Raw genomic sequence first — 25036 nt, forward strand, 5'->3', positions numbered from 1 at the left:
TCCTAACGAATCTGACCCCTTTCCATGACTGAGCAGCACCAGCAGCATGCTGTCCTTTGCCAGAGTGGCCCCATTTCAGCCTTTCTCCACCACAGCTGGCTCCATTCCCATAAGGCTCTCGCTCACTAAGGGAGCGATACTGTTTTGGAAGCTGAAATCCTAGAGTGGGAAATGCATAGGAGAGAATTAGGAGGACAAAGCCCTCAGTTCCTGCAGAAGCCTGGATATTTGTGTGCGGCTTGGTCACCGTACAGTCAGTGCCTGGAGAGCAGAGTGTAGGGGGTGACCTGGCACTGGGATGGAGAAGGGAGAACACAGCATGTAAAGGTGACCCCTTCCTCACCTGTCAGTGCTGGAAGAAGACCTGGAGTCCTTCTGGTCCAGCTCTGAGGCTTAAACTGGTACAGAGATGCCCCAAGAACGCAGGAAGAATAGCCTGCCCTTGTTGTGCTTCAGCTGGATCTAGTGGGAAGTGACACAGGTCCTAAAGCATGAACCCAAACATCTCTACCGAGGCGTGTATGAAATAACTGGAATATTAGTGTTCAGTGTGAACTGTTACATTGGGAATGAATGGCACGTTCTCCGCCTCAGGGGCTGACTCTAAGGGAGTACAGCTTCATGGTTTAATTATAATCCTGCTCTCTCAGGAGCTGATGTCCTCGTTTTTCTAACAAACAGCTAATTTCTCTCTTCTGCCCTGTGTGATTGCACACGCTCCCTGTATTTTGTACTTTTCACTCTTGGAAGGTGCCACTTTTCCCATTTCTAGTCCGGTGGGAGATGTGAAGTCTTGAGATTTATTTTCATTTTTTCCTACATTTCACAGATGTAATTCCAGTGTTCTTTGTTGCAGGGACACGTCAGGGCAAGGAAGATTTTGCACCATTTTCAGGTCGTACTCCAGAGGAGCCCAGGTGAGCGCTGCCGTCCGTTGTTTGACAGGGGCGACCCTTTTCTTTAGGCTGCAACAGCCTTTTGTGCCATAGTGAAGAGCTCTGAAGCAAAGCAAGCATCCAAAGGGTGGGATCTGTGACAATACCAGGAGGCACCACAGGTCTTCCTGTGCTCTGGTTTCCTCGTTTTATGAAATGATGGGAGACAGAGGAGTGAGTGACATTCCTAGGCTGCTACCAGGACGTTCTGTAGCGGATTGCTCTCTGCTGGTTTCTAGACAAGGGCTGAGGAGCTGGGCTTATAGAGGATGTGGCAATTCTAACCTGAGATCTGCCTTAGCTTTAGCGTGGGAGCTCCTCATTTTGGAGGCTTATCAGGTTTGTTTCAAAACAGCACCAGCTTTCCCAATGGAGTTCTTCCTCTGTGTTGCCTCCAAATCAGTTCCAAAAATAAGGTGGCTCCTGCTTGTATGAAACTAGAGCAGCTCAGTGGGATCTTAAACTAAGTTCCTTAAAACATGAAGCAGAGCGTTAAATTTTGAGCTTCTCCTTTGGGCCTTGCTCCAGAATAGCATCTAGATGGTGAGTATTAGTAAAATCTTTGGGTCTGCTGAAAAGATGCTATTTGAAAGTACTGTTTTGATGTATTAATAGTCATCCTTTGCGTAGCATCCCAGAGTCCCTCCAGATAATGAGAATTTTTTTTTCCCTTTTAAACTTAATGACACTTTAACTTAAAAGAACTACAGTGATTTCCTTTCTTTTCTAATTCAGAACGTTTGGCAAAAGTTCTTCTGCTCGTACTTGCTGGGTCGGAAGCGATTGCTGCAGCTGCTCTTGGCTTTACTCTCCTTGTAGCTGTGGACCTGCTTTGTGCACTGGCACAATCCCTCATGCTCTCCTTCCTCCCTGTAAACTCACTTGTGCTTTGGACGTGAGAGCGCTTCACCTGGGATGTGCTGTTGCTGTTTCCTCCAGTGTCTGGTTTGGTCTTGTTTGTGCACATCTCTGGTGTTGCAGATGGGTTTGAGGCAGCTCCTTTGAAGCAGGGGCCAATTTCCTGGTGCTTGCAGAGGTGCGGGGCAGGGAGTGCTGGAGTGTGCCATGGGCAGGATCTCTTACCTGCACGCTTAGTCCAATGTGTAAGTTTTACATTAAACTTCCCTCTGCCCATACTGTATTTCAGAAAACTGTACAGAGCTCCAGGTGTAATGTAACCTGCATGCTTGAGACAGTGTCCTTTCCCTTACGAGCTGTAAGCAAACAGAATCAGCCAGTGTGGCTTTCTGATGGCCCCCTATTTTGGCTTTGGGCAGTCTTCCTCAGAGAACTTGCTGTGTCAGACACCCAAATCAAACAGGGAGCAGCAAGCGCCGTGTCTGCACAGGGCTTCAGCCAGCAGAGCCTGTACCCTGCGTGCCAGAGCTTGTAGCTGCCGTGCAATGAACTGGGACAGATGGGAAAGATGAAAGGAATGGTGATGAAAATGTTTAGGTAGATAAAGGCACGTGTCTGTCTGACAGCTGAAGCGGAGCAGTAAGGCACTGGGAGTGCATCCACTGGGTTCCTGCAGCCTGTCTTCTGCACACACTACACCTGAGGCTGGATGGGATAAGCTGGGTGACCTGAAGCTTGAAATAGATTTCTTTCATCATCCTTCCTCACAATGAGGTTCTTGATCTTCTTTGGGTTGGAAGTAACGTATTACCTTCTGCTTTATTCATCAGCATTGTTTTAGGAGCTCTCACTGTACAGTCTGGAAGGGTTGCCTTGTCCGTCTTACCTGCTCACCATCCTCAGGGAAACAGTTTGACAGGCGTTCACAATAAATGTGGTCAGCCAGCGTGGCAGAGGCACCTGTAACATGAATGCTTTATTGCTGAATGCTGGAGTATGTGCTTCACTTAGGCAGCAAGGTGTAGCTTACGCCTCGTCCTCAGGGTCTGTATTCTGCCTGTGCCACAACTCTGCGTTGCAGAGCTGTTGTGATGCCTCGGTCCTGACCTGCCAAAGCAACCCACCTTTACCCTTAGTAACAACAGAACAGCCAGAAGCAGCAAGCCTGCCCAACTGAAGAGGGAGTTCCCAAGCAAAATGTCTCCACTGCCCTCTGAAAAATGTTCTCGTGATGAGCACTGCGCAGTGAAAAGGGAGCGGGTGCCTTCCGAAGGCTGAGAACTGCAGTCCTGGTGCAATCTTCTCCAGGTGGTTTGAAGGACGACCTCAGGTGGTTGTCTCCCACGTGGCACCCCGGCAACGTTCCTGGATTAGCAGGAATACAGGTGTCTCTGAAATAACCTCCGCGTCTTTCAACAAAAGCAGAAAGTATGTTAATTTAAACTCTCCGTGGTGAACCAGTGCAAGAGGGGATGTTAGATTTTGAATAACAAAGATCTCTGCTGCAAGAACAGGCTTGAATACTTGTTAGCTTCTGCACGCTGGAAATAAGAACTTCTGTCAAAGCTGGGCAGAACTGCCCTTCCTCTGGGAGCAAGCTGCCCCTCTGTAGGTTGGCAATATAGTTTTATTGACAGCATAAAGACAGCTCAACCCAGTGTGGTCTGGGAGGTGGGGAAGGCATGAAGTGTTCCTGAGCTCTCTGTTTCTTCCAGGCGTGCTTGATGCTGCGTGTTGGACTGAGTTTCTGTGCTGCAGCACTCTGCTTTCCTCTCTTCTCTCTTGGTATCATCAGACTTCAAGAGTTCTGCTGTGGGAAGCCTGATGCAAACAGCATTGGAAGCAAGAGAAACCGCTTTTTCTAACCTAGCTAACCAAGAGCTCAGGAAGAATAAATGCAGCGGAGAAGAAAGATGCCAGAGGGGTTAAGCTCTTTTTAAAGTGCAGCGTGATATTTGTGTGAGAACAGCTTGGTATGAACTGGCCGTGAGCACCTTCATGCTGAAAACCAGCAGAAGTTTTTTATTGAGTGGAGGCAAGAGGCTGTGAACTGGGTTTCTGTAAGGAATAACGAGCTCTCAGTGAGAGCTGGGTTTCCAGGGAGGGCTTTGAGGCTGCTTGGAGAGCAGGAGGGGCTCCGGTGCCACGGCCTGGCCCTTGCTGGGGCTGACTGAGAAGGGGTACGTGTACGTGAGTGGGAATGCTTAAGGAAATACACATAACAGCTGCTTGGTATGAGAAGTGCCTTCAAGTAAGGGAAGCGCACCTGGCTCCCCTCCCCACCTCATTGCTCCGTGAGTGGAATGATGGAGGAGTGGTCCTCAGATGGGAGCCAGACCTTCTTGTGCCAGAAAGGAAAACCCACAGCAGCGCCTCGTGCTTTGCTCAGCCTGGGCTGCAGGATTCTTCCCGAGCACCTTGGTGCCTGCCCAGCTGTCCTTGTTTGGGCTCCACGCTGCTGTTCAGGCTCGTGGCTCTGGAGCTGTGTGATTTTCTTGTTGGGGAGGAACATCTTCCTCTTGGAAACATCTCAGAGTAGCCTTGCTGCCCCCCGATGAGCTGGCTTCTAACAAGGATCTGTCCCCTCTTTCAGTGCAGGCAAGTCCCAGCTCTCCAGGCAGTGTGACAGAGGAAATCCTTCAGGAATAGTTTCAGACTGTCTACAGAAAGTCAAAATGAACATTCAGAAATGCTCCCATCTTACAGCAAGGCTGCAGCCCTAACAGAATAACGAGCATTATTGAGTTCTGCTTTGGCAGCAGGTTTCAGCAGTTGCTGTCTGTCCCACTCAGGGCTTCTTAGCATGCAGGGAGCTGTGGGCTTTTTGGCAGCTCAGCAGGCTCTGAGATGCGGGCTGAGCTCTGCTGTGCATCTTTCTGGGTGCCACGAACACCCTACCTGCCTCAGGTCATTCTGAGGGGTGTCCAGCTGCTGGAGGAGTCAGCCCTGCCTGCCGGAGTGCTTACTGCGAGCTCAGTGATAAATAACCCCGCAGTGTGTTATGCTGTTGGGAAATGCTTTGGCAGCAGGGAGCGGTGCCCTGGGCCAAGGCCTCAGGTGCCAGCTGGTGGAGGGACACGGTGTTCTCCTGGCTGTCTTTGTTTATGGCTTACTTAGTCCTAGGGGCTGCAGAAGTCCATTCCGGGGTGGTCTTCCAGGCTTCCTCAGCAACCAGCAGCTTTGTTCCATCGGGGCAGTGCAGCAGTGAGTGGGGCTTTCCTGGCTGCCCTGTCCTCTGCGTGCTGAGCTTTGTGGGAGTGCTTGCTTCGAGACCCCGTGCTCCCAGCCGAGCAGCCTGCTTTGTGCTGGTGGAGCACGCTGCTTCTACCGCCTTTCAGAGCTTATTGCTTGCAAGCCTGCTTGCTGCAGGTGCCTAAGGCAGACAGAGATGTGGTTTGATTCCCCCTTTGGTTATGGGGATGGGGCTTCGTGTGAGCTCCTGCTGCAGACGAGCCTGACTTCTGGCAGAGTGAGGCTCCACGTGTGCTGCTGGGTACAATAATAGATTCTCTCTGGGTTCTTTGTTCACCGTGCGATGCGCTCATGTGGAAATCTGTCACTGGGAGCTCAGGCTTGCACCAGTCCCAGCAGCGTGGAACAAAAGCAGACTGGAAATGAACTTTGAAAATGAACTGTGAAAAGTCCTGGGATGGTGCTGGGGGAGAAGTCCTCTCTTCTTCCACCCAGCACCAAAACGTATGGGCAGGCTGGGAAGAGGCTGCTCAGCGCAGGGGCTGGTGAGGGCTGCACAACACCTGCACCAAGTTTTCTTGCCAGGTGCCTTGTGAAGCTAAATATTGAGAGGTACAGAGATATCAGGGTGTTGGGAGCCATCGAGGCTCTTGCAGAAGGTTTTGGGCTGCAGATGGGAATCTGTTCGTCTTCCTGGTTGGTTACAGTTCTGCGCACGTTATTCCAAAGGAATCTTTTTGTTTATAAACCTGGGAAAAAAAAAAAAAAAAAAAAAAGCTCTTTCTCAGAGCTGTCTGCAGAGCTGGAGCCAGCTCCCTGTCTGCGTGCATGTGTCTGCAAGCTGCTCTCTGCAGGGCAGAAAACGGTGGTGACACTGTGCATGTGTGAGGCGGTGTCTGGAGCACCCCTGTGCTGCCTGCAAGAAGCATGAGGTCCCCTGGCTGAGCCCCACGTGGAGCTGCTTCCTCCCCTTTGCCCTAGCACCCGTGCTGGGGAGAATGGGGACAGGATCAGGGCATTAGGCAGCGTGGCCTTGGTGTCTGCTGTTGGGAAGCGTTAGTTGACAATCTGCACTCGAAGTGCGTGTGTGTGTGGAGCTGTGTTATGGCTTGGGAGGCTGTGCTGGCAGACTGCGGGGAGTTAGAGAGCGTGGTCTTGACCTTCCACCTCGTTCCTGAGAACTTGAGGTTGTGGTTTTGCTGATCCTGATTGCTCTGTAAAGCAGATCCAGGCTGCAGCTGCCAGCAAGCTTAAAGCCACTCTGCTCCAAGAGCGTGTTTCTGGCAGAAGCTGTCCTCACAAACCAGCTCTTGGGTCTGTTTCTGTTGGCTCGACGAACTTGTCAGTCCAGAAACAAAGCAAGTAAGGCCTACTGAGCTCCCTGGCAGTTTGTCTTGGAAGGGAGGTCCTCAAACCTCTTCCTCTGTTATTTCCTGATTATCATTCATTCACATGTGCAGCCTTGGAAGCTAGAAGTCAAAACAGGTAGACAAGTGAAGAAAGTCTGCGTCTCCCCCCATCCCTATCCTTTTTTTTTTTCGCAAAATCACTTCATTTAAGTGGTCTCCTGGCACCAGGTGGTTCTCGATTTTGTCACCTTAAGATCTCCTCTGCACTGGGACTTGCAGTAGGGCTGGATGTTCCCTGCGGGTTCCTGATTTCCATGAGGAGCAGCTCAGCCAGCTGCCTGCCCTGTGACGCCCTGCAGTCGGGCTTGGGCTGTTTGCTTTGCTCTCAGCTCAGTCCAGCTGCCTTTCACGTGAGCTGGATCCATACCCAGTAACACTTCTGGCTCACTCACAGGAGCTGCTGTGGGGCTGAGTGGTGGCTGTCAGGTCTGAGGCAGGAGGAATGCACAAAGCACACCCCTGCTCCTCTGGATGCAGAGTCCCTGGGGCAGCTCTTCCTCCTCTTTGGAAGCGATCTAGGGGTTGTTCTGACCAAAACAGAGCTGGTGTCTTTTCCAGAGCTGTTCGCTTGTTGGAATTAGGAGCAAAACCCTCCCTAACAGATCTGAGTTAAGGTTAACAGACCTGATGCATCAATTTTACCTCTACCAAGCACAGAAATAAGGAGGAACACACGTTCTTTTAGCCTTTCAGTCTGGGGATATAGAAGTGGTCTTCCAGGTGCATCTCTCTTTTAGTTCGCCTCATATGCAACTTGGTGACTGCATGTTTTCTTCCATCAGGGAATTCTCCTGGTGTATGACATCACTAACCGCTGGTCCTTTGATGGGATAGATCGATGGATAAAGGAAATAGATGAGGTAAGCTTCATGGAAGGACCCTGGAGCGTGCTGGCTTCCTGCCACACCATTCATTTGCACTGGGGCTGCCAGCCCCTATGGCCCAGGGGCCAGGCACACTAAGGGGAGGCCGGGGAGATAAATGTGGCACCAGGATGCAGTGGTCTGTAACAAAATCTGAGGAGGTGCCACCTCTGATACGGGGACAGGAGTGGTTCTGCTGTGGTTCCCTGTAAAGTAGACTGTAAGGAGGAAGAATTAATTGCCCTCGTTATGTAGCATTGATTGCTTAGCACCAGAGCACCTTCTGCTCCCTTGCTCTTCACTCCTATTGAAGTTGGGCAGACTACTCTGTGTTGGCTGCCCTCGCCAAATACAAGCCACGATTGGTTTTCCACTTACGTTTTTCTTTTCTTAGCATGCCCCAGGGGTGCCCCGGATCCTGGTGGGGAACAGACTTCACCTCGCCTTCAAGAGGCAGGTGCCCACGGAGCAGGCCCGGGCGTACGCCGAGAAGAACTGCATGACGTTCTTTGAGGTCAGCCCGCTGTGCAACTTCAACGTCATCGAGTCCTTCACGGAGCTGTCTCGTATCGTCCTCATGCGGCACGGCATGGAGAAGATCTGGAGACCCAACCGAGGTGGGCAGTGAGGAGGGGGCTGGGCTGGAGCGGAGGGAGCGCCCAGGTGGGAGGGGTGTGTGCTCGTACCTGTGGGATCTGGTGAACAGCCTCGAGTCAGGCGTGCTGAAGCTGAGCCAGAGCAAGCTGCCCATGCTGGTGCAGCTCCAGAGGGCAGCTCAGCATGTCTGGGCTCTGAACTGCTCTGGGACATCCTTACACCTCTGCGTTTACTCTAGGTAAAGCTGAAGGCAATTAAGCTCACAACTTGAAAGCACTTCAATCGGATGATTGTGTGTGTGGGATGCACCAAGCGTAAGCACCTCTGTCCTTACCCTTGTCTGAGCCTGTATCTCCTGTTCTGGAGAGATACGGAGGCAGGGTGAGCCCAGGGCAGTGCAAGGAGCTGAAGGGGGGATAAACCCTGTCCCTGCTGCAGGCATGGAGCAGTGAGCTGAGGTATTCCATGTATCCAGGTGCATAGGCCGCAGCGTGAGCAGAGCCCGCCTTATGTCTCAGCCTGTTGAATTTGAAGCAAAATAGTCTTAGGACCCCTGTTCCTGGCAGGGGGTAGCAGCATGTCCGACTGACAGGCTGAGCAGCAGGAGTTTAACACTCCCAGCTGGGTGACCTTCCTTCATCTGGGCCCCCTGTCCCGGTGAGCAGGAGCAGATCCTGCGTGCTGGCCCTGCTCGCTGAATGCTCTCCCAGATTCTTCAGGCCTGGAGGCAGCTCTGCTGGCTGCTCAGGAGCAGGGAGCGGCTGGAGGTGAACGCGTGCCCTCCTGTGGCCGGCTGCTGGGAAATCCCATCCCAGAGGCTTCCCACAGCTCATTCACATGGCTCGCACTGAGCTCAGGATGCTGGCAAGCCTTGTCCTGGCTTGAGGGGATGTTCATTGCTGCGAGCACCCTGCAAAGAGCCATCCCTGCAGCCACTGCTCACCGAGCAGGCCCCAGGCGAGGCTGCCCTGCAGCAGGGCTGGCCACACGTTGCCTCCTTCCAAGGCCTTTCCTTGGGGCTGCCGCATGGTGACTGGGAAATGGGACCGTGAATAGGGCTGGCGTGCTGCGCCAAGCGGAGGGACGGTGCTGCCTGAGCCCAGTGCTGGCACCAAAGCTGATGGCTTGCGAGGTGCTGGCTTGCAGAGCTCAGCTGGAGCCTGGGAAGCCTTTATTCCCACACTGTTGTCCTAAGAAATCTAATTTGGTGAAGCACTGACACAGGTTGGCCAGAGAGGCGGTGGGTGCCCCGTCCCTGGAGACACTCAGGGTCAGGCTGGAGCACCTGATGGAGCTGTGGGTGTCCCTGTTCATTGCAGGGCAGCGGGACCAGATGGCCTTTAAAGGTCCCTTCCAACTCGGACGATTCTGTGAATCTGCTCTCTGCTCAGGGCTCCCGTGCAGTCCCCGTTAGCTCTTCTCCCCTAAGCAGCAAGAGCTGCGTGGCATAAAGAGTGGATGCAGGGAGAAGGGCAGCCCTTGCAGCGCGTTGGCCCTGACTGTCCGCTCTCTCCTCCCCTCAGTGTTCAGCCTGCAGGACCTGTGCTGCCGAGCCATCGTTTCCTGCACCCCCGTGCACCTCATCGACAAGCTGCCGCTGCCCGTCACCATCAAGAGCCACCTGAAATCCTTCTCCATGGCCAACGGGATGAACGCGGTGATGATGCACGGCCGCTCCTACTCCCTGGCCAGCAGCGGGGGAGGCAGCAGCAGCAAAGGCAACAGCCTGAAGAGATCCAAGTCCATTCGGCCGCCCCAGAGCCCCCCCCAGAACTGCTCGCGCAACAACTGCAAGATCTCTTAGCAGGACGGCCGCGCCGTGAGCTCGGTGCGCGTGCCCCCCCCCCGCCCCCCGATGTACAGATGTTTGCACACTTCACCCTTTCCGACCGGATCCTTTAGGATGGGCCTCGGCTGCTTTCCCCGCGGTGCACGCAGGTGTCGGGCATGTGCTCTCCTTTGGCCTCGCGTGTGAAGCGTGCTGCCGGCTGCAGGGGGGAGAGGACTCTGCCAAGTGACCCTCCAAGAATGCTTTGGGCTTCACCTCTCGGCCTGGGGTGGAAAATCCAGCAGCTGACGGGTTGGGGAGGGGGGGAAGGGGAAAAAGCTCGTCCCGTTTCGATGGAGAAATGGATTTAATGGCAGATTGAGAGGCTTAAGGGAGTAGGCAAGGAGAGTCAGTGCTGAGACTTTAACTCTTGGACTCCTGAGCGAATTGCTGGTGCAATAGTGGTTGTTGGATGATGTAGTTAAGAAGTTAAAAAATAAAAATAAAAAAAAAAAAGAGGGGGAGGGAGAGGGAACTAGTGACCGTTTTCACCAAGATGTTAACCTGCTGTTGCCAAAAAGAGGAGGGGAAAAAAAAAAAGTGAAGCTGAAAAAGGTGAGAGCTGGCCCTGAGGAGGCTGAAGGAAGCAGTCTGCTCGCCTTCTGCGTTTATTTATGTAAATATTATACATATATATATATATATATCACTTGGTTTTTTAAGGTTTTTTTTTTTTTAAGAAGCAGTCAGGGAAAAATTTATGCAGCCATGTAAATAAAAGCAGGGGATTAATTTAAACCAGTGTCAGCAAGAGGGGCAAAGTGGAGGACGCTAAGATGAGAATACACAAATGCTTCCAGAGACTCTGCCCCGCCGCAGGGGGGGGGTGCGAGGTTTTTGAGTACTGCGTATGCAGAAGGAAGGAACCACTGGCGCGTTCCATAGCCCCAAGCTGCTTTACTCTGATCATTCCATAAAGCGTGAGCGCTGAGGGCAGGCTGGGATTGAAGCGGAGCTGAGGGGGCAGAGCGGAAAGGCTGAGGTGTGGGGTTTGTTCGGGGCAGGGCAGGGGCAGCTCTGAGCCCCCCAGGTGGCCGATGTCTCATTCAGCTGCACAGCAGAGGATGCCGAGCCAGCAGGGACCGAGGAGCAGAGGTTGGAAGCCGTGAGCCCAGAGCAGAGGGAAGACGTGGACTTGTCCTGCGTGGGTGCGAGGCCTCGGCCGTCCCTTCAGAGCCCCAGCTCCGCCGGGCTGTGCTCTCCTGGATCCTCACGCTGCCGCCCCGTGCTGGCCCTGCATCGTGGCCTCTTGCTCTGCTTTCCTGTACGCATCCTGCCAAGCTCGTGGCTCCTCCTGGATGAAGGCGGGAAGGGATGAAGCGGCTTTTCCTGCTGGAGCGTGAAGGAGCGGGAGCGGGGCCTCATCTCCTGTGGGGGTGTGCTCAGCTCGGGGCTGCGGCAGGAAACAGAGCCCAGGGCTCGGCGCCGCGGGACTGCTCCGGAGCTTTGGAGGACGTGAGCTACGCAGCCGGAGCCTGAGACGTGCACGCAGCGTGGGGGATGTCGAGCAAGGGCCCGCGCATCCCTGGCTTCGTCCCACGGCCGTGTGTTGGTTGTGCTGCCGGTTCACCTGGAGAATGAAATGCCGGTCCTCCCGAAAGATGGGGCCCGGTGGTGGCACTGAGCTGTGCCAGCGGATTCCCTCGGGGAGCCGCGCTGCGTGGACTGGGAGCAGCGCAGGGAACCGCTGCCATCCACGAGGAGGAGAGCGGCGCTGCCAGCTCCGTCCTGCGGCCGGGAGCTCGGGGCCCCTCTCGCGCTGCGGGGTGGGATGAAGCCGCGGCGCTGCTGCCGGGCTGATGCCCCTGGGTGCACGCAGCCCCGCTGCGGAACAAAGCCCGGCGCTGGTGGGGGTTCTTGGCTTGGCCCCGGCGCCCTTTATTGCCCGGCTCAAATGAGCGAGGAGAGAATTAAAGCCCGTGCCGAGGCGGGGAGAAGAATCCTTTGTAGTGGTGATTTGGCTCAAGAGCAAAGCCGCGGCCGATTTCGGCACGGAGTCCGAGGGATTTCCAGAACCTGTCTGAGACGGCCGGCACCTGTTTCCCATCACTTAACACGCAGCAGAAGACAATCGCTGGCTCGTTGGCCTGGCAGGCCGGGGATATACGGCCGACAGGTGATGCTGGCCGCCTCCTGCCTGCGCCGCGCGCGGGCACCCGGGCTCCCTGCCCCGAGTCACGGAGCTGCTGCAGGCCCGGAGCTCATCACGCCCCTCGGCTTGGTTCTGCTTTGGTCCGTGTGCCTCCTCCCGCTCCTTTTGCCCAAAGCTGATGTGTTTTCCATCCTGTAAGTTACAAAGATCCCGTCTGAAGGGAGAACAGAAGATGGACCCGGAGTGTTTGCTCGGCCATTTAGTGTTACTATTTCTTAATTTAAAAGGAAAGGAGGTTCTTGCATCTGATGTCAACACTAGTCTTTAGCTGCTCTCCACCACTTGTACCATTCCTGAGGGGTTTTTTTGGACTGTCCTTTTATTTTTGTATTCCTTTGTACAGTCGGTCAGTGTTGTTCAACTGATGATACATGGTTTTGTTTTATATAAATTAAAGCCTTTTTTGTTTTGAACTGCCAAGCAGGAGGTGCAAGAGTTGTATCCCTTTTTGGGGGGAGATGCTGGGGAGGAGGAGGAGGTGATTGTGCCGCGAGCTGGGTACAGCCTGCTGTAGCCTGACCCATGGAGTCTCTTTGCTGGCTGCAAAGGTGGGGAGGCAGTGGGGCTGTGCAGCCCCCCAGCCATGGTCCCTGGGGCTGGAAGGGAACCCCCCAGCGCTGTCCCTCTCCCAGCCCACCTCCCCGTGACCTCCCTCTCCCCCTGCCCGCTCGCTGCCCCAGGATCAGATTTTCCACTTCGTACCAGACTGGCCACGCTTGTTTTAACAGCTTAAGTGTAATATTGCTGAGGCTGGGAGGGAGCGGGGGGAAATCAGATAGCGGCTGCAGCCTGGAAAACCCTGAGCTAAGGTAAAAGCCTGGCTGGGGAAGAGGCACGAAGAGGTTTTTGTTCTGCTGCTGCTGGCAGGGTCTGCTCCTTCTCACAGCCCCACCTGGAAGCAGCTGTGCTCGGCTTCAGGTGGGGAAAGGATGCGGGAGCCATCCTCACTGCAGAGACCCCAAAACCCACACCCTGGTGCACAGTATGGGACTCTTAGAGGGGGAGGCGCTGGGCATGCCCCCCTGCACCTCGGTGTGCAGAATGGGGGGTGCTGGAAAGGCAGGAGCTGTGGCAGTGCCTTGAGATGAGCGAGGTTTCTCACAGAGGGGAGGATTGCTGCTTCTGCCCTAACAAACAGCGTCCTTGGGGGTTGGGCTGCACTGCTGGTGCCCGATGGGGAACTTGCCAGTGTGTGCTTTGGGGCGTGCATGGAACACCCCCAGATCAGCACCGAGCGGAGCCAGCAATGCCCCCACCCCCAACCCCCCGGCCTTTGTCCGGGCCTCGCTGCTCTGATCACGGTGACACGGGGATGAGGCACCTCGGGCTGCGGTGTAAACTGTGCCCAGCGCCCCGGCCCCGGAGCGGACCCAGAGCCGAGCACGGGGATGTCGGTGCTGGAACCGCACGGGGACGGGCAAAAGCTGCGGGCTGTGTTCCCTCGTCCCTCGGGGCACAGAGCAGCTGTGTCCCCGCGAGGCTCTCAAGGGCCCCCCCGCTCCCCACGGACAGCGATGCCCACGCGGCCGTGTCCTGGACGGAGCCCGGTGGGTGCTGGGATAGGGGGAGGGCTGGGGGGGTTCTCCATGCACAGCGCTGTGTGTATGGGGGTGGGCGATGGGCTCCAGGCCGCAGTGCCACCTCCCAGGTCGGGCTGCTCTGATGCAACCAATTCCCTGTTTGCAAAATCCCACCCTGCCCGCCGGTGTCCCAGGGCACCGCAACCTTCCCTGCATGCCCAGGGCCGGTTCAGCACAGCGCGGGGTGAGGGGAGAGGAGGAACCGGGTCCTCCTCGGGCTGCCCGAGCCGGCCGTGCCCAGCTGCCCGCCCGCTCAGCGGCTTCGGGCACAGCTCAGACGGACGGGAACGGAGCGCGGCCGGGTTCTGCGGGGCCGTGCGGGCTTCGGGGCTCCTCCGGCTCTGGGCTGCGCTGGGACGAAGGCGCGGGGCCGCGGTCAGCAGCGCTGCAGGAGTTAACGCTCCCGCCCAGGTCCGTCTCCAGCGGGGATTAGGGCAGTCTGGCTGGGAGCGGGGCCGGCTCCTGCCAGCTTAGGGCCGGCTTCGGAGGTGCTCTGCGAGCAGAGGTGGGGTTGCGGCGTCCAGCCGGGGTCTGGCACGGCCAGGCGCTGCCTCCGGGCGCTCCCCCTGCTCGGGGAGCGCGGCAGGTCTCAAAGCCGGGCTGTAAATCATCGGCATTTGCTGCTGGAGCGGGGCCGGGGGCTGGCTACAGACCTGGGTGCTCGCGGGGGCCTGGGCAGCCGGCAGGCGCTGAGGGAACGTGGGCTTGGGGCGGGGGTCCCGGCCCCAAGGCCCGGCCGCGACGCACCACGCTGCAGCTGGAGATGCTGCGGGGCCGGGGGCTGCGGCTGCCTCCCACCCGCAGGCCTGGGGCGGGCAACAGGCTCCGGCTCTTTTCTCATCCTGCAGGAATTCGGCTCCATGGGCCGGGCATTTTTTTCCCCTCCTTTCACTCTCTCTCTTTGGAGACTTTCCGCATTCTGCCTTTGATCTCCCCCCTGTGTTTGTCCAGCCGATCGGCTCAGACGGGGTTAGAGGCTGAGGTCAGCGCCTTTTCTATTCCAAACACCCAGAAACATCAGTGAGAAGGGAGGGGATTCAGATTACAACCTTCCCGTCCTCCCCTTCCACCCCTGCCCCACACGCACGCAGCGCCCGGACCCGCTGCCACTGCACTGCGAGCGCTGCCCGGCTGCGGGTGCCAGGGATGCGCTGAGCCCCCCCCCTACCCCAGCGCGGGGACATCGCCGCGGCCGAGGCGCTCCCCGGGGCCGCCGCTGCCGCACGATGCTGTCCCCGGTGCCCTGAGAGCTCAGCGATGGACCGAGGCGTCGGGCGGCATCTCCGGAGAGACAGCGTGCACCCGGCGTGCTGAGCCGCAGCGCTCAGGGCATCACCTCTTCCTCCTCCTCCTCCTCCTCTCCGTTCCCCGACCTTCCTTCCCATCTCCTTCCCTCCGCCCAATGTGATCAGCCCCGAGCCTGGTGGCGAGGCGGGGGGCACACAGATGCCTTGCCGGAGTTTCGACCGCCCAGGACCGCGGTCTCGTGCTGGCGGGCAGCAGCTCGGTGGGGCTGAGCCCATGCGCGCGGCGCTGCTCCTGCTGCTGCCCTTGCTGGCGGCCGCCGCCGGGCTGAGCCTGCAGCACGCCAGGATGCGGCACCTGGGGGTGTGCCCCAACCAGCTGAACCCCAACCTGTGGGTCGACGCGCAGAGCACCTGCGAGCGGGAGTGCCAGGCAGACCAGGTGAGCGCTGGGGGCTATGGGGAGTCAGGGGCGGGGCTGGGACGGGTTTGGGTGCTGCACCCGCGAGAGGGTGGTGGCGAGCGGGGGGGGGGATGCTCGGGGGTGCGTTGGGACGGGGATCCCGTGGGCAGAATCTGCTGCGCCCAACGCGGTGCCCGGCGCGCTCAGCCTCTCTGCAGCCTCACCGCAGGCGTGTGCAGTGCCCTGGGCTGCTCCAAGCCCCTCTGCGGGTGGAGGTGCAGCTTATGGCCCCACTGCATCCCCCCCAGCCGGGACATCCCCGCCATGCACCCCCAGGATGCTCCCACCCAGTTACTGAGGGATGCAGGTGTGCTGGGACTGCTCCCCCAGTCCCTCAGTTTTCCCCGGGTAGGAGCTCGATGCTGCCCAACCTCGGGGAGCGATTCCTTTGCAGTTCACGGCTGTAGTGAGTTCTGCCTGACCTCAGCCTGCCAGAGCCTGCAGCTCCCCAGCCCACAGCACAGCCACAGTGGCAGGAATGGTCCCAGTCCCTGTCGGGTGCCTGCAGAACCCCAAAGCCCAGTACCACTGTGCCGTGGGGGCCATCACTGCTGCTCTTCACTCCCACCCATCGGGGGGCTGAGGTGGAGCTGGGACTGACCAGCGCCCAGCAGAGCCCAGCAATGGTGGGGGCTCTTTGGGGGTGGGAGCATCCCGGTTAGGGTTGGGGTTGGGATCAGCGTTAGGGTTGGGGTTCTTGGGGCTGGGGCTAGGGTTGGGGTGCTGACCCCTGTCCCCTCCCGGCCAGGACTGCGAGGGCTTTGAGAAGTGCTGCACCAACGTGTGCGGGCTGCGCAGCTGCGTGGCTGCGCGCTTTGCCGACGGCAGCCTGCTGGCGCTGGAGCTGGGCCGGGGGCCGTCGTGCGAGAGCTTCGTGTGCGCGCAGCAGGGCTCCGACTGCGACATCTGGGACGGGCAGCCCGTCTGCAAGTGCAAGGACCGCTGCGAGAAGGAGCCCAACTTCACCTGCGCCTCCGACGGCCTCACCTACTACAACAAGTGCTACATGGACGCCGAGGCCTGCCTGCGCGGCACGCGCCTCACCACCGTGCCCTGCAAGCACATCTTCACCTGGCCCGACACCAGCCCGGTCCCACGCGAGACCACGGCCCGGCCCACCCCGGGAGCGGGCCCCGAGCTGCCGGTACCGCCCGCGCTGTACAGCAACCCCTTCCACCAGTCGGTGCGCGCCGGGGGCACCGTCAGCTTCCGCTGCGACGTCAGCGGCCGCCCGCGGCCCGACATCACCTGGGAGAAGCAGAGCGACCGCGCCGAGAACTTCATCATGCGGCCGGACCAGATGTACGGCAACGTGGTGGTCACCAACATCGGGCAGCTGGTCATCTACAACGCGCGCCACGAGGACGCCGGCATCTACACCTGCACGGCCCGCAACGCCGCGGGGCTGCTGCGCGCCGACTTCCCGCTGTCGGTGCTGAAGCGCGAACCCGGGGCGGCCCCGCGGCCCGGCAGCCCCCAGCCCTTCCCCAGCGCCGAGTGCCTGAAGGAGCCCGACCGGCGGCGCTGCGAGGCCACGGAGGTGCGCTGGCACTTCGACGCCAAGCAGGGCTCCTGCCTCACCTTCCGCTACGGCGGCTGCGGAGCCAACAGGAACCATTTTGAGACGTACGAGGAGTGCCGCGCCGCCTGCGTGGGCAGCGCCCGGCCCACCTGCCTGCTGCCCATGGTGCAGGGCCCCTGCCAGAACTGGGAGCCGCGCTGGGCCTACAATTACCTCCTCAAGCAGTGCCACTCCTTCGTCTACGGCGGCTGCGAGGGCAACAACAACAACTTTGACAGCAAGGAGACGTGCGAGGACGTCTGCCCCTTCCCCAAAAGCCTGCAGTGCAAGGCCTGCCGCCTGAAGAGCAAGATGGTGCTGAGCCTCTGCCGCAGCGACTTCGCCATCGTGGGGCGGCTGATGGAGATTGTGGAGGACCAGGACTCCGGCATCGCCCGCTTCGCCCTCGAGGACGTCCTCAAGGACGAGAAGATGGGCCTCAAGTTCTTCAACATCAAGTACCTGGAGGTGACGCTGATCGACATGGACTGGAGCTGCCCCTGCCCCAACATGACGGCCGAGGACGGGCCGCTCATCATCATGGGCGCCGTGCACGACGGCATGGCCACGCTGGATCCCGGCAGCTACGTGCGGGCGGCCAACGACAAGCGGGTGAAGAAGATCTACGAGCTGATGGAGAAGAAAACCTGCGACCTCCTCAACCGCTTCCAGGACTAGGGCTGGGCCACGTGGACACAGGGGCTGCAGACCCTGGGGGGACTCAGCTGACCCCACAGCCCGCTGCTTTTTTTTAGCAGTGATCACCATTCTGCAGCTCCATCCCTCTGACTTCCCTGTGTGCCCCCAGCCCAGACGGCAGTGGGGTTACAGAGAAGTCTGCCCAGACCCCCCCCCATGACACCCTTCCCACAGCACTGAAGCCCCAGAGGGACCCCACAGCAGGGGATGGATGGAACCAAAGGAGAAGGACCCCCAAACCACCAACCAAGAGCTGCAGGTGCAGGGCATGTATGCCACTGCTCCCTTCCTGCATGACGTGGCATGCTGTGGCACCCTGCTGTGCCATGCCGTGCCATGCCGTGCCGTGCCATGCCCTGCCCCCTCACTGTGCCAGGCAGTGCCACAAGGTGCAGTGTGTCACAGCCTGAGGCTCTTGGTGTTGGCTGGCTTGTCCGCCTGCAAGCACAGAGCTGGGGTCCGGGGCGGCCTCGCCAGCTCAAGGACCACCCCGCAGAGCCCAGAACCCACCGTCATTTCCAGGCACATCCCACCAGTCTCTGCCATCTGTCCCAGAGGCCACCAGCAGGGTTGCTGCAGGGAAGGGGGCTGCTGGTCAGATGGATGGATGGACAGATGGACAGACGGATGGGTGGAGGGATGGATGTGCAGGGGGAAGCCTTGCCCCCATCACTCCCTCTAGGACTCCTCACCCTCCACTTAGGACTTTTCTCAAGGGATGACTGCATGCTGTGGGCAGCGTGGGTAGGACAGGCATTGAGGGTAGGGTTGGAAGGATGGGCAGGGCCACCCGCAGCTCCAGGCAGGCAGCTCAGACTCATCCCCCTCCTACCTCTGCCTCAGGCTGCAGTCGAAGTCCATGCAGCTCTGAGGGGAGACGTGGCCATCCACAGTGTACAGCTGCCGGGACATGAAGCTGGAGCTGCAGCTCAAGCTGTGGCTGCCTGCTGCCCCCCAGCCCCTCTTCCCTTCCCCGTTGCACACAGGCCAAGCAAGAAGGGCCACAGCCCCCGAGGGGACCCTCTGCTCTGTGTCCTGCTCCTCCATGGTGCTTTGGGGTGACGCAGGAGCGCTGCTCCCCTGCCCACAGCACCCTTCTGGTCCTGGGGCACATGGCCAAAGCAGCCCCGTGCAGGGCTCATGGCGTGCCCCATAATGCTGATCCTCCCTCACTCGTGCCCACCTTTTCCCCTGCACAGTCCCTGCTCAGGGAACAGCCCCACATCAGCCCCAGGCAGAGGATGCTCCCGCACCCAGAGCCCCAGCTGCTGGTGGCATCTCCCAGGAGGGGTCTGATGTCTCATAATAAAGCCGTGCAGCTCAGCACTGCACAGGGCACTGCCCTCCAGCCCCATCCCAGAGGGCTTCAGGACCCTCAGCCCTGAACATGGGGATGTGGAGAGGGCCCTCTGCCCTCACACCGAACCTCTGCCCCAGCCCAGGGATTACTTTTATGGCGGAGCTCGTGGTGCAGGGATGTGGGAAGGACACGGCTGTGCCTCACCATGGGCAGCTATTTCTGCTCCTCTGCACCAGGCTGCTCCAAGGGCAATATGTCTCAGTGAGGAATTCCTCCCCACTTAAGAGCCCCTGTTTATTTTTGTTTCATCAATGGAAGCTGATCCCTTCCAGCTCGGCACTGCAATCCCTGGAATGGGCATCTGGGCGCGACTTGGGCTCGCGCACATCACGCAGCACCCAAGCCAGGAGCAGGGCGCAGTGCTGGGCTGGGAGTGGGGCACAGTGTGGGGCTGGGAGCGGGGCACAGTGTGGGGCTGGGAGCGGGGCACAGTGTGGGGCTGGGAGCAGGACACAGTGCTGGGCTGCACTGCGCATCCCATGGGGCAGCATTGCCTTCACACGTGCTGTTAGTGACTGGGCAACCTTTGCTTTGCCATGCAGTGCGTGCTGCAATGTGACAATCGTTTAGCAGCAGGAGGAGCAATATGTGGCACTGTCTGCGAGCGGAATGTTGTGCTTTTTTTTTTTTTTTTTTTAAATAAAAGCTCCCAACTGGGGAACCCAGGTAATTTGGCTGCCTGGTTTGCAGAGAGGGGCAGAATCCCAGAATCAGAATCCCAGAATGGTTCGGGTCGGAAGGGACCTTGCAGCCCATCTGGTTCCATGCTGTGGGCTGGCTGCCCCCTCCCCAGCTCAGGCTGCCCAGGACCCATCCACAGCGGATGTCCCCTCCAGGGACGGGGCACCCACAGCTCTGGGCAGCAGTGCCAGCGCCTCAGCGCCCTCTGAGTAAAAAAATTTCCTCCTCACATCCCACCTAAATCTCCCCTCTTGTACTTTAAAGCCGTCCCCCCTTGTCCAGTCACTCTCTGCCCGTGTAAAATCTCTCTCCTCCTGTTTACCTGCTCCTTTTCGGAGCTCCCCAGCCCGAACACCCCCAGCTCTCAGAACGAGTCCCGTGCAGCGAGGAGCACCCAGCGCAGCAGCACCGTCACGATCGCACCCTTGGGCCGCTCCGCCGCCGCCGGGGCCCCGTGGTCGGACGGGGCGGGACGGGACGGGGCGGGGCGGAGCGGAACGCTGCGGGGTGCAGCCTCCAGGCACAAGTCTGCAGCTGCCGCCGCGAACCACGACAGCCACTCCCCCAGGCCCAGGGTGCCGCCTCCTCGTCGTGAGAGCCGCCGTGCCCAGGACTCAGAATGGAGCGAGAAGCAGCGCTTTGCGTGAAAATGAAAGTAAAAAGGGAAAGTAAAGGAAAAAAAAAAAAAGGAATAAAAGGAAAAAAAAAAGAAAAAAAAAAGAAAAAAAAANAAAAAAAAAAGAAAAAAAAAGAAAAAAAAAGAAAAAAGAAGGAAAAATGAAATAAAGAAAAAAAAAGAAAAAAAAGAAAGAGGATATAGTAAAAAGAAGACAAGCAAAGCTTCTGCGCCGCCCGGGAATCGAACCCGGGTCGCAAGAATGGGAATCTTGCATGATACCACTACACCAGCGGCGCTGCTGATGGCAAACGGCCCCGCATCCCCCTGCTGTGTCTCCAAGGACGCGCGCTGCGTGCGGAGCACGAGTGCACCCCGCTCCTGTGTTTCGTACTTCGGTGTAGTAAACGTGGTGAGAAAGCCGCGGTGTGAACCATGTGCGTGCAGCCGTCGGGGATACCCGCTGCTTTCTCGAGTGGGGAAACCGAGGCACGGTCCCCGAGCAGCGATGGTAGCGCCAAGGGCTGCAGGGTCACGGTCACACCAATCCGGAGGAGCGGGGCTGTGCGCGGAGCCCCCGTCCGAAGGTCACCACGCGCGGGGGCCGCCCGGCGCTGTTCGGGGCGCGGTGCCGCCGGCTCCGCCGCTCGGAAACCGCCACGGTTCTCTCCCGAACGCGAGGCCCCGGGCGGTCTCCTCGCACCGTCCCCCCGACGCGGGACAGGGGGTGGCGGCACCGCTGCAGCCCCGCAACACGCGGTGCCAGCGCCGCCGGCTCGGCCGTGCTCCGGCACCTCCCGCCGTGCTCCCCGGCAGGGCCCTGTGCGTCCCGCGTGTGTCCTCTGCGTGTCACCCGGCTCCTGCGCGCGCGTCTTGAGCAAAGCTCCCGCGTGTGACACGCGCGTGGCCCGCGTCCTCCCGTTCCCGTGCTGTCCCCTGTCCTACGCAACCCCCCTATGGGCCACAGCGGCCGCGCGCCCTCTGCCCCACACTACGTCCCACGCCCTACGCGCCCCATGTGGCACCGCCTCCCACGTGCTTCCTCTGTCCCACAACCCCCAACGCGTGTTCCCGCACACCCCGACCTGCCCCACGCGTTCGCGATCCCCATGCGAGTCTCCCACCCTTCACGCGCACTCCCCGCAAGCGCGCCGCTGTCCCTTTAAGGCCGGGGGGGCGTGCCGAGAGCCTGTGAAAGGCCCGGCGCGGGGCACGGGGTGCACTCGGCCGGGGGGAGCGGCGGGGCTGTGCCGGGCTCGGGGGCCCGCACGATGTACACGCTGACGCGCGGCCCCAGCAAGTTGGCCACGCAGCGCCGCACAGGTACCGCGCGGGGAGCGGGGTGGGAGGTCGGGGGGAGCCGCACCGCGGGGCGCCCGCTCCGCTCCGCTCCGCCCGGCCCTGACGCTGCCACCCCCCCATTGCCCCCCCTCCCCCCCGCCGGTTCCACGCAGCAGCCGGTGGAGAGCAAGGTGGGCGAGCCGCGGGGCCGGCTGCAGCCCGGAGCCTGGTCCCCCGCCAGGTGAGCCCCGCGTGACCTTGGGTAAGGTGACCGCGGCCGCAAGGCCCTGGGGAGGGCTCCGGGGCGGGGACGGGCACCGCAGCCCCTTCTCTGCGTCCGCCGCGGGGTCCGGGGAGGGGGCGGCGGGGTTGGCCGCGCTGTTGTGCCCCCTCCTCCTCGCCCCTGCGCGGAGCCCCGCGGGCGCAGTCCCGCAGCGCGGCTGTGCGCCCCGCTGGGCCCCGAAGGCTGCGCGGAGCCGCGTGTCCGTGTGTGTGTGCCCGTGCCCGTGTCCGTGTGTCCCTGTCCTGTGCCCGGGGACGTGCGCTCCCCGCGGACCGCAGCCCCCCCCCCTCTCCCCCCGTCCCCATCCCCGGCCCTGGAGTTGTGCAACCACCGCGAAGGTTCAGGGGCGGTGGAGGGGCCGCGCCGCGGGGCTCTCCCCGTGTGAGCCCGAATCGCCGCCCCGGGGCCGCGCTGTGCGACTGTGCCCGGAGCCCCTCTGCCCGGCGCCGTTACCTCCCCCCAGGCACGGCCCCAGGGGCGAAAAGGGGTGAAGTGTTGGGGTCCTTGAGGCGTGGGGAGAGGGGTGTCCCTGTGCAGCGATGCTCCCCGTCCCCGGTCCGTCCCGTCCGTGGACACGGGGCAGCCTTCGCCCCTTTCCTCTGCCTTCAGGGAACGACCAAGGAGTGCTGCCCCCCGCCCCACAGCTCGCACGGCCGCTGGAGCCTCCCTCCCCCCCCGTGGGGCAGCGGTGGTGGCAGCGTGGGGCTGGGGCTCGGGGGGCACTGCCCGGCCCCGCTGCCTCGCACACCTCCCCCCGCGCTCCTGGGGCCTCTCAGACTTTGTCCCGTGAGCTGCGTGACTCGCAGACGCCTCCTGCCCCGGCGCTGTGCCTGGGGCTGCGCGCTGACTCTTCACGTGGGATACACTCACGGGTCCCGCTCCGTGCCCGTGGTTTCCCCTTGTCCCGCTGCGCGCTGCCCCGCACCGGGGGGGTTCCCGCTCCCTGTGCCCGTGCGGTGCCGCTGGGGCCAGGCCCCCACTGCTGCTGCACGAGGAGCGCAGCATCACGAGTCTGGGGCTCAGGGCACTTTGCTCTGCCCGGACATCTCCCTTATTTTCCTGGTGCTCTGGGATTCCCTTTTGGGCAGCAGCTTTCCTGGGGGGTGGGTGGGAAGGGGCAGCCCTCGGAGCTGCTCCCCTGGTGCGGGGCCGCCCTCCATCGCTGCCCTCACGTTGCTTTTATGCTGCCCGAGGTTTGCAGCCCCGCAGCGCTGCTCAGGCACTGCTTGTGTGCCCGGCCCGTGTCACACCCGTGTGCCTCAGTTTCCCTGGTGTTAGGCAGAGCTGTGCACCTGTGGCACGCTGGCTGCGAGCTCTGTGGAGCGGCAGCAGCTGCAGGGTTCCCGTGTAGCAGCTGTGACAGCTGCCGTGTCCCCAGCTGGGCAGCCTGCAAGGCGCGTGGGGAGGGCAGTGCATTGTGCACCGCGAGGTGCAAAAATAATGGGAAAAGCCTCGTTGTTTTTGGGCTGTCGTCCCACTGCCTTCATCCAGAGCGGAGCTGGAGCCTGGAAAGCACATTACCCTGCTTGGCTGCGAGGGCTGGGGTCTGACTGCTCGGTGTGGTGGCCTCCTCGGGGGCAGCTTGGGGGACAGCCGTGTCCATCAGTCCATCCTTCCCCTCTGCTGGAGTGGGGGTGGCTGGGATAGGGCTTCCTGTGCAGGTGGCACAGAAGGGCTGCGTGGCCATATTCTGCCCGTGTTGCACACGGGGCTGGGGGCTGCAGCTGGCCAGATGTTCACCGCCGGCTGCAGCAGCGCTGAGCGCATCTGGTGCCAGCAGGAGCTGGTGGGGCCGTGCAGCGATGCACGTGGGGCGGTGGGGATGCCCTGCTCCTTGCGTGCCCCTCGCCTGGAGTTCGCTGCCCGCGCCGCCCTTCTCCCCTCAATCCCCGCTTTCCCCAGCCCAGCCCAGAGGCTCATCTTCAACAGAGTGAACAGCAAACGGTCGCAGGTGCTGCTGCTGGACACCTCTGCGCCCAAGGAGAGCTACACGGCTGCGCACGAGGAGAACGTCCGCTTCGTCTATGAAGGTGCGAGTGGCTCGGGGGGGGCTGCGGGGCGCTGCCTGCCCTGGGGTTCACCCGCAGCCCTCCATCCACAGCCTGGCAGGAGGTGGAGCAGCAGCTGGATGGGGAGCAGAGGGCGGAGAGCGCCCATGGGCCTGTGCAATACGTAGAGAAAACCCCGAACCCCCGGCTGAAAGGTGAGTGGGGAGCGTCGAGGGGGAGCGGGATCTGGGGGAGCCACTGCGGGGCTGTGCCCGGCTGGGGGTGGGCTGCCCTGCTTTGGGGGGTCCCGTGGGCTCTGCTGGAGAGCCCAAGCGAGTGGGACGTGGGGTGACTGTTCCTGGGCGCAGCGCCTCCTGCAGCCAGCCGGGTGGGCCCAGCACTGCTCGGTGGGGTCTGGCTGTGGGGTCATGCCATCACCTCCAGCTCTGCCGTGGGGTCCTGCTCTCCGCTGCCCTGGGCACACAGGATGAAGGCAGGGTGCAGCAGGGATGGGGAATGTGTGTCTGTAAAGGCAGCTAGAGTGAGGGGCTGGGCAGCAGCTGGAAGTGAGGATGTCCCCAAGAAGAGCAAATGCCCATAGCCTCCCCCTGGGGCAGGGTGCTGGGAGGGGGGGGTCAGAGGGGTGTTTTTCCCAGTGGCAAATGGATGGTGCTGGTGGGAACATGCTGTGCTCTGCTGCTCTCCAGCTGCTCTCCCTTCTCTCCCTCCCCTTTCTTTCAGACTTTGTTCCCATTGACTTGGAGGAGTGGTGGGCGAATCAATTTCTGGCCAAAGTTTAAAGCTGCTCATAAAAGGGAAGAAGGTCTTTTTCATTCTTACTTTTTTTTTTCTTTTTTTTTAAAAAAAAACAAAACAAAACAAACAAAAAAAAAAACCCAAAAACCTACAAAAAAAAACAAAAAAAAAAAACCAACAACAAAACAACACAAAGCCAAGAGCCTCTGGTCGGACACCGCACTCAGTGGCACTTAAGCACTTTTTTTCAAGCTGACAGCAGCCCCGTGCCCCTCTGCCAGCCCCGAGGACAGTGGGAGCGGACCACAGCCATGCCCGGTGCGGGGCGGAGGAGCTGCGTGCGGCCCCGGCTGGGATTCCTTAAGTGCCAGTTCTGAGCCCGCTGCAGCTCTGGGACACTGCGGGGCGTGCGGGCGGCCCCCCCCGCCGGAGGACAGCGGGTCACTGTAGCAGGACAGACAATAAAGAGCTGAAACTGCCTGTGGCGAGGGGCTCGTGGCCAGGGAGCGTTCAGATCTGGTGGAGCAGTGGTGGCCCAGGGGATGGGTGCAGAGATGGAGAGGTTGGGATTGTCACTCTACAACACCCCCAGAGCTGCCTGCCTGCCGGCCTCCCCCTGGAGCTGGAGGTGTTGCTGGGGGGGTGTGCATTTAGGGCGTGGGGGTGGAGGGGCTGAGCATCCTGGCTGGG

General features: G+C 60.1%; 3 protein-coding genes and 1 non-coding gene across 4 annotated transcripts in view; 3 read left to right on the forward strand and 1 right to left on the reverse strand.

The window, feature by feature from the left end:
- Window positions 1–12254, forward strand: part of RAB40C (RAB40C, member RAS oncogene family) — a 26073-nt gene extending 13819 nt beyond the window's left edge. Inside the window, exons 3-6 of the mRNA XM_021411558.1 lie at window positions 857–917; window positions 7177–7254; window positions 7652–7874; window positions 9378–12254. Coding sequence (XP_021267233.1) covers window positions 857–917; window positions 7177–7254; window positions 7652–7874; window positions 9378–9658 — 643 coding nt within the window. The 3' untranslated portion in view covers window positions 9659–12254. The remainder of the gene's footprint in view (window positions 1–856; window positions 918–7176; window positions 7255–7651; window positions 7875–9377) is intronic.
- WFIKKN1 (WAP, follistatin/kazal, immunoglobulin, kunitz and netrin domain containing 1) lies at window positions 13914–19355 on the forward strand. Its single transcript, XM_021411557.1, has 2 exons — window positions 13914–15100; window positions 15870–19355. Exons 1-2 carry the CDS (start codon window positions 14861–14863, stop codon window positions 17358–17360), a joined length of 1731 nt encoding a protein of 576 aa, XP_021267232.1. The 5' UTR covers window positions 13914–14860; the 3' UTR covers window positions 17361–19355.
- TRNAG-CCC lies at window positions 20267–20337 on the reverse strand. Its single transcript has one exon. It is a non-coding gene; the product is annotated as a tRNA-Gly (tRNA).
- MCRIP2 (MAPK regulated corepressor interacting protein 2) lies at window positions 20936–24826 on the forward strand. The gene is made up of 5 exons (XM_021411784.1): window positions 20936–21361; window positions 21493–21560; window positions 23047–23632; window positions 23704–23805; window positions 24332–24826. The coding sequence occupies exons 1-5, from the start codon at window positions 21310–21312 to the stop codon at window positions 24388–24390; spliced, it is 867 nt and encodes a 288-aa protein (XP_021267459.1). The 5' UTR covers window positions 20936–21309; the 3' UTR covers window positions 24391–24826.

The sequence above is a fragment of the Numida meleagris genome, chromosome 13, assembly GCF_002078875.1.
Source record: "Numida meleagris isolate 19003 breed g44 Domestic line chromosome 13, NumMel1.0, whole genome shotgun sequence".
In the NCBI taxonomy this organism is placed as follows: Eukaryota; Metazoa; Chordata; class Aves; order Galliformes; family Numididae; genus Numida; species Numida meleagris.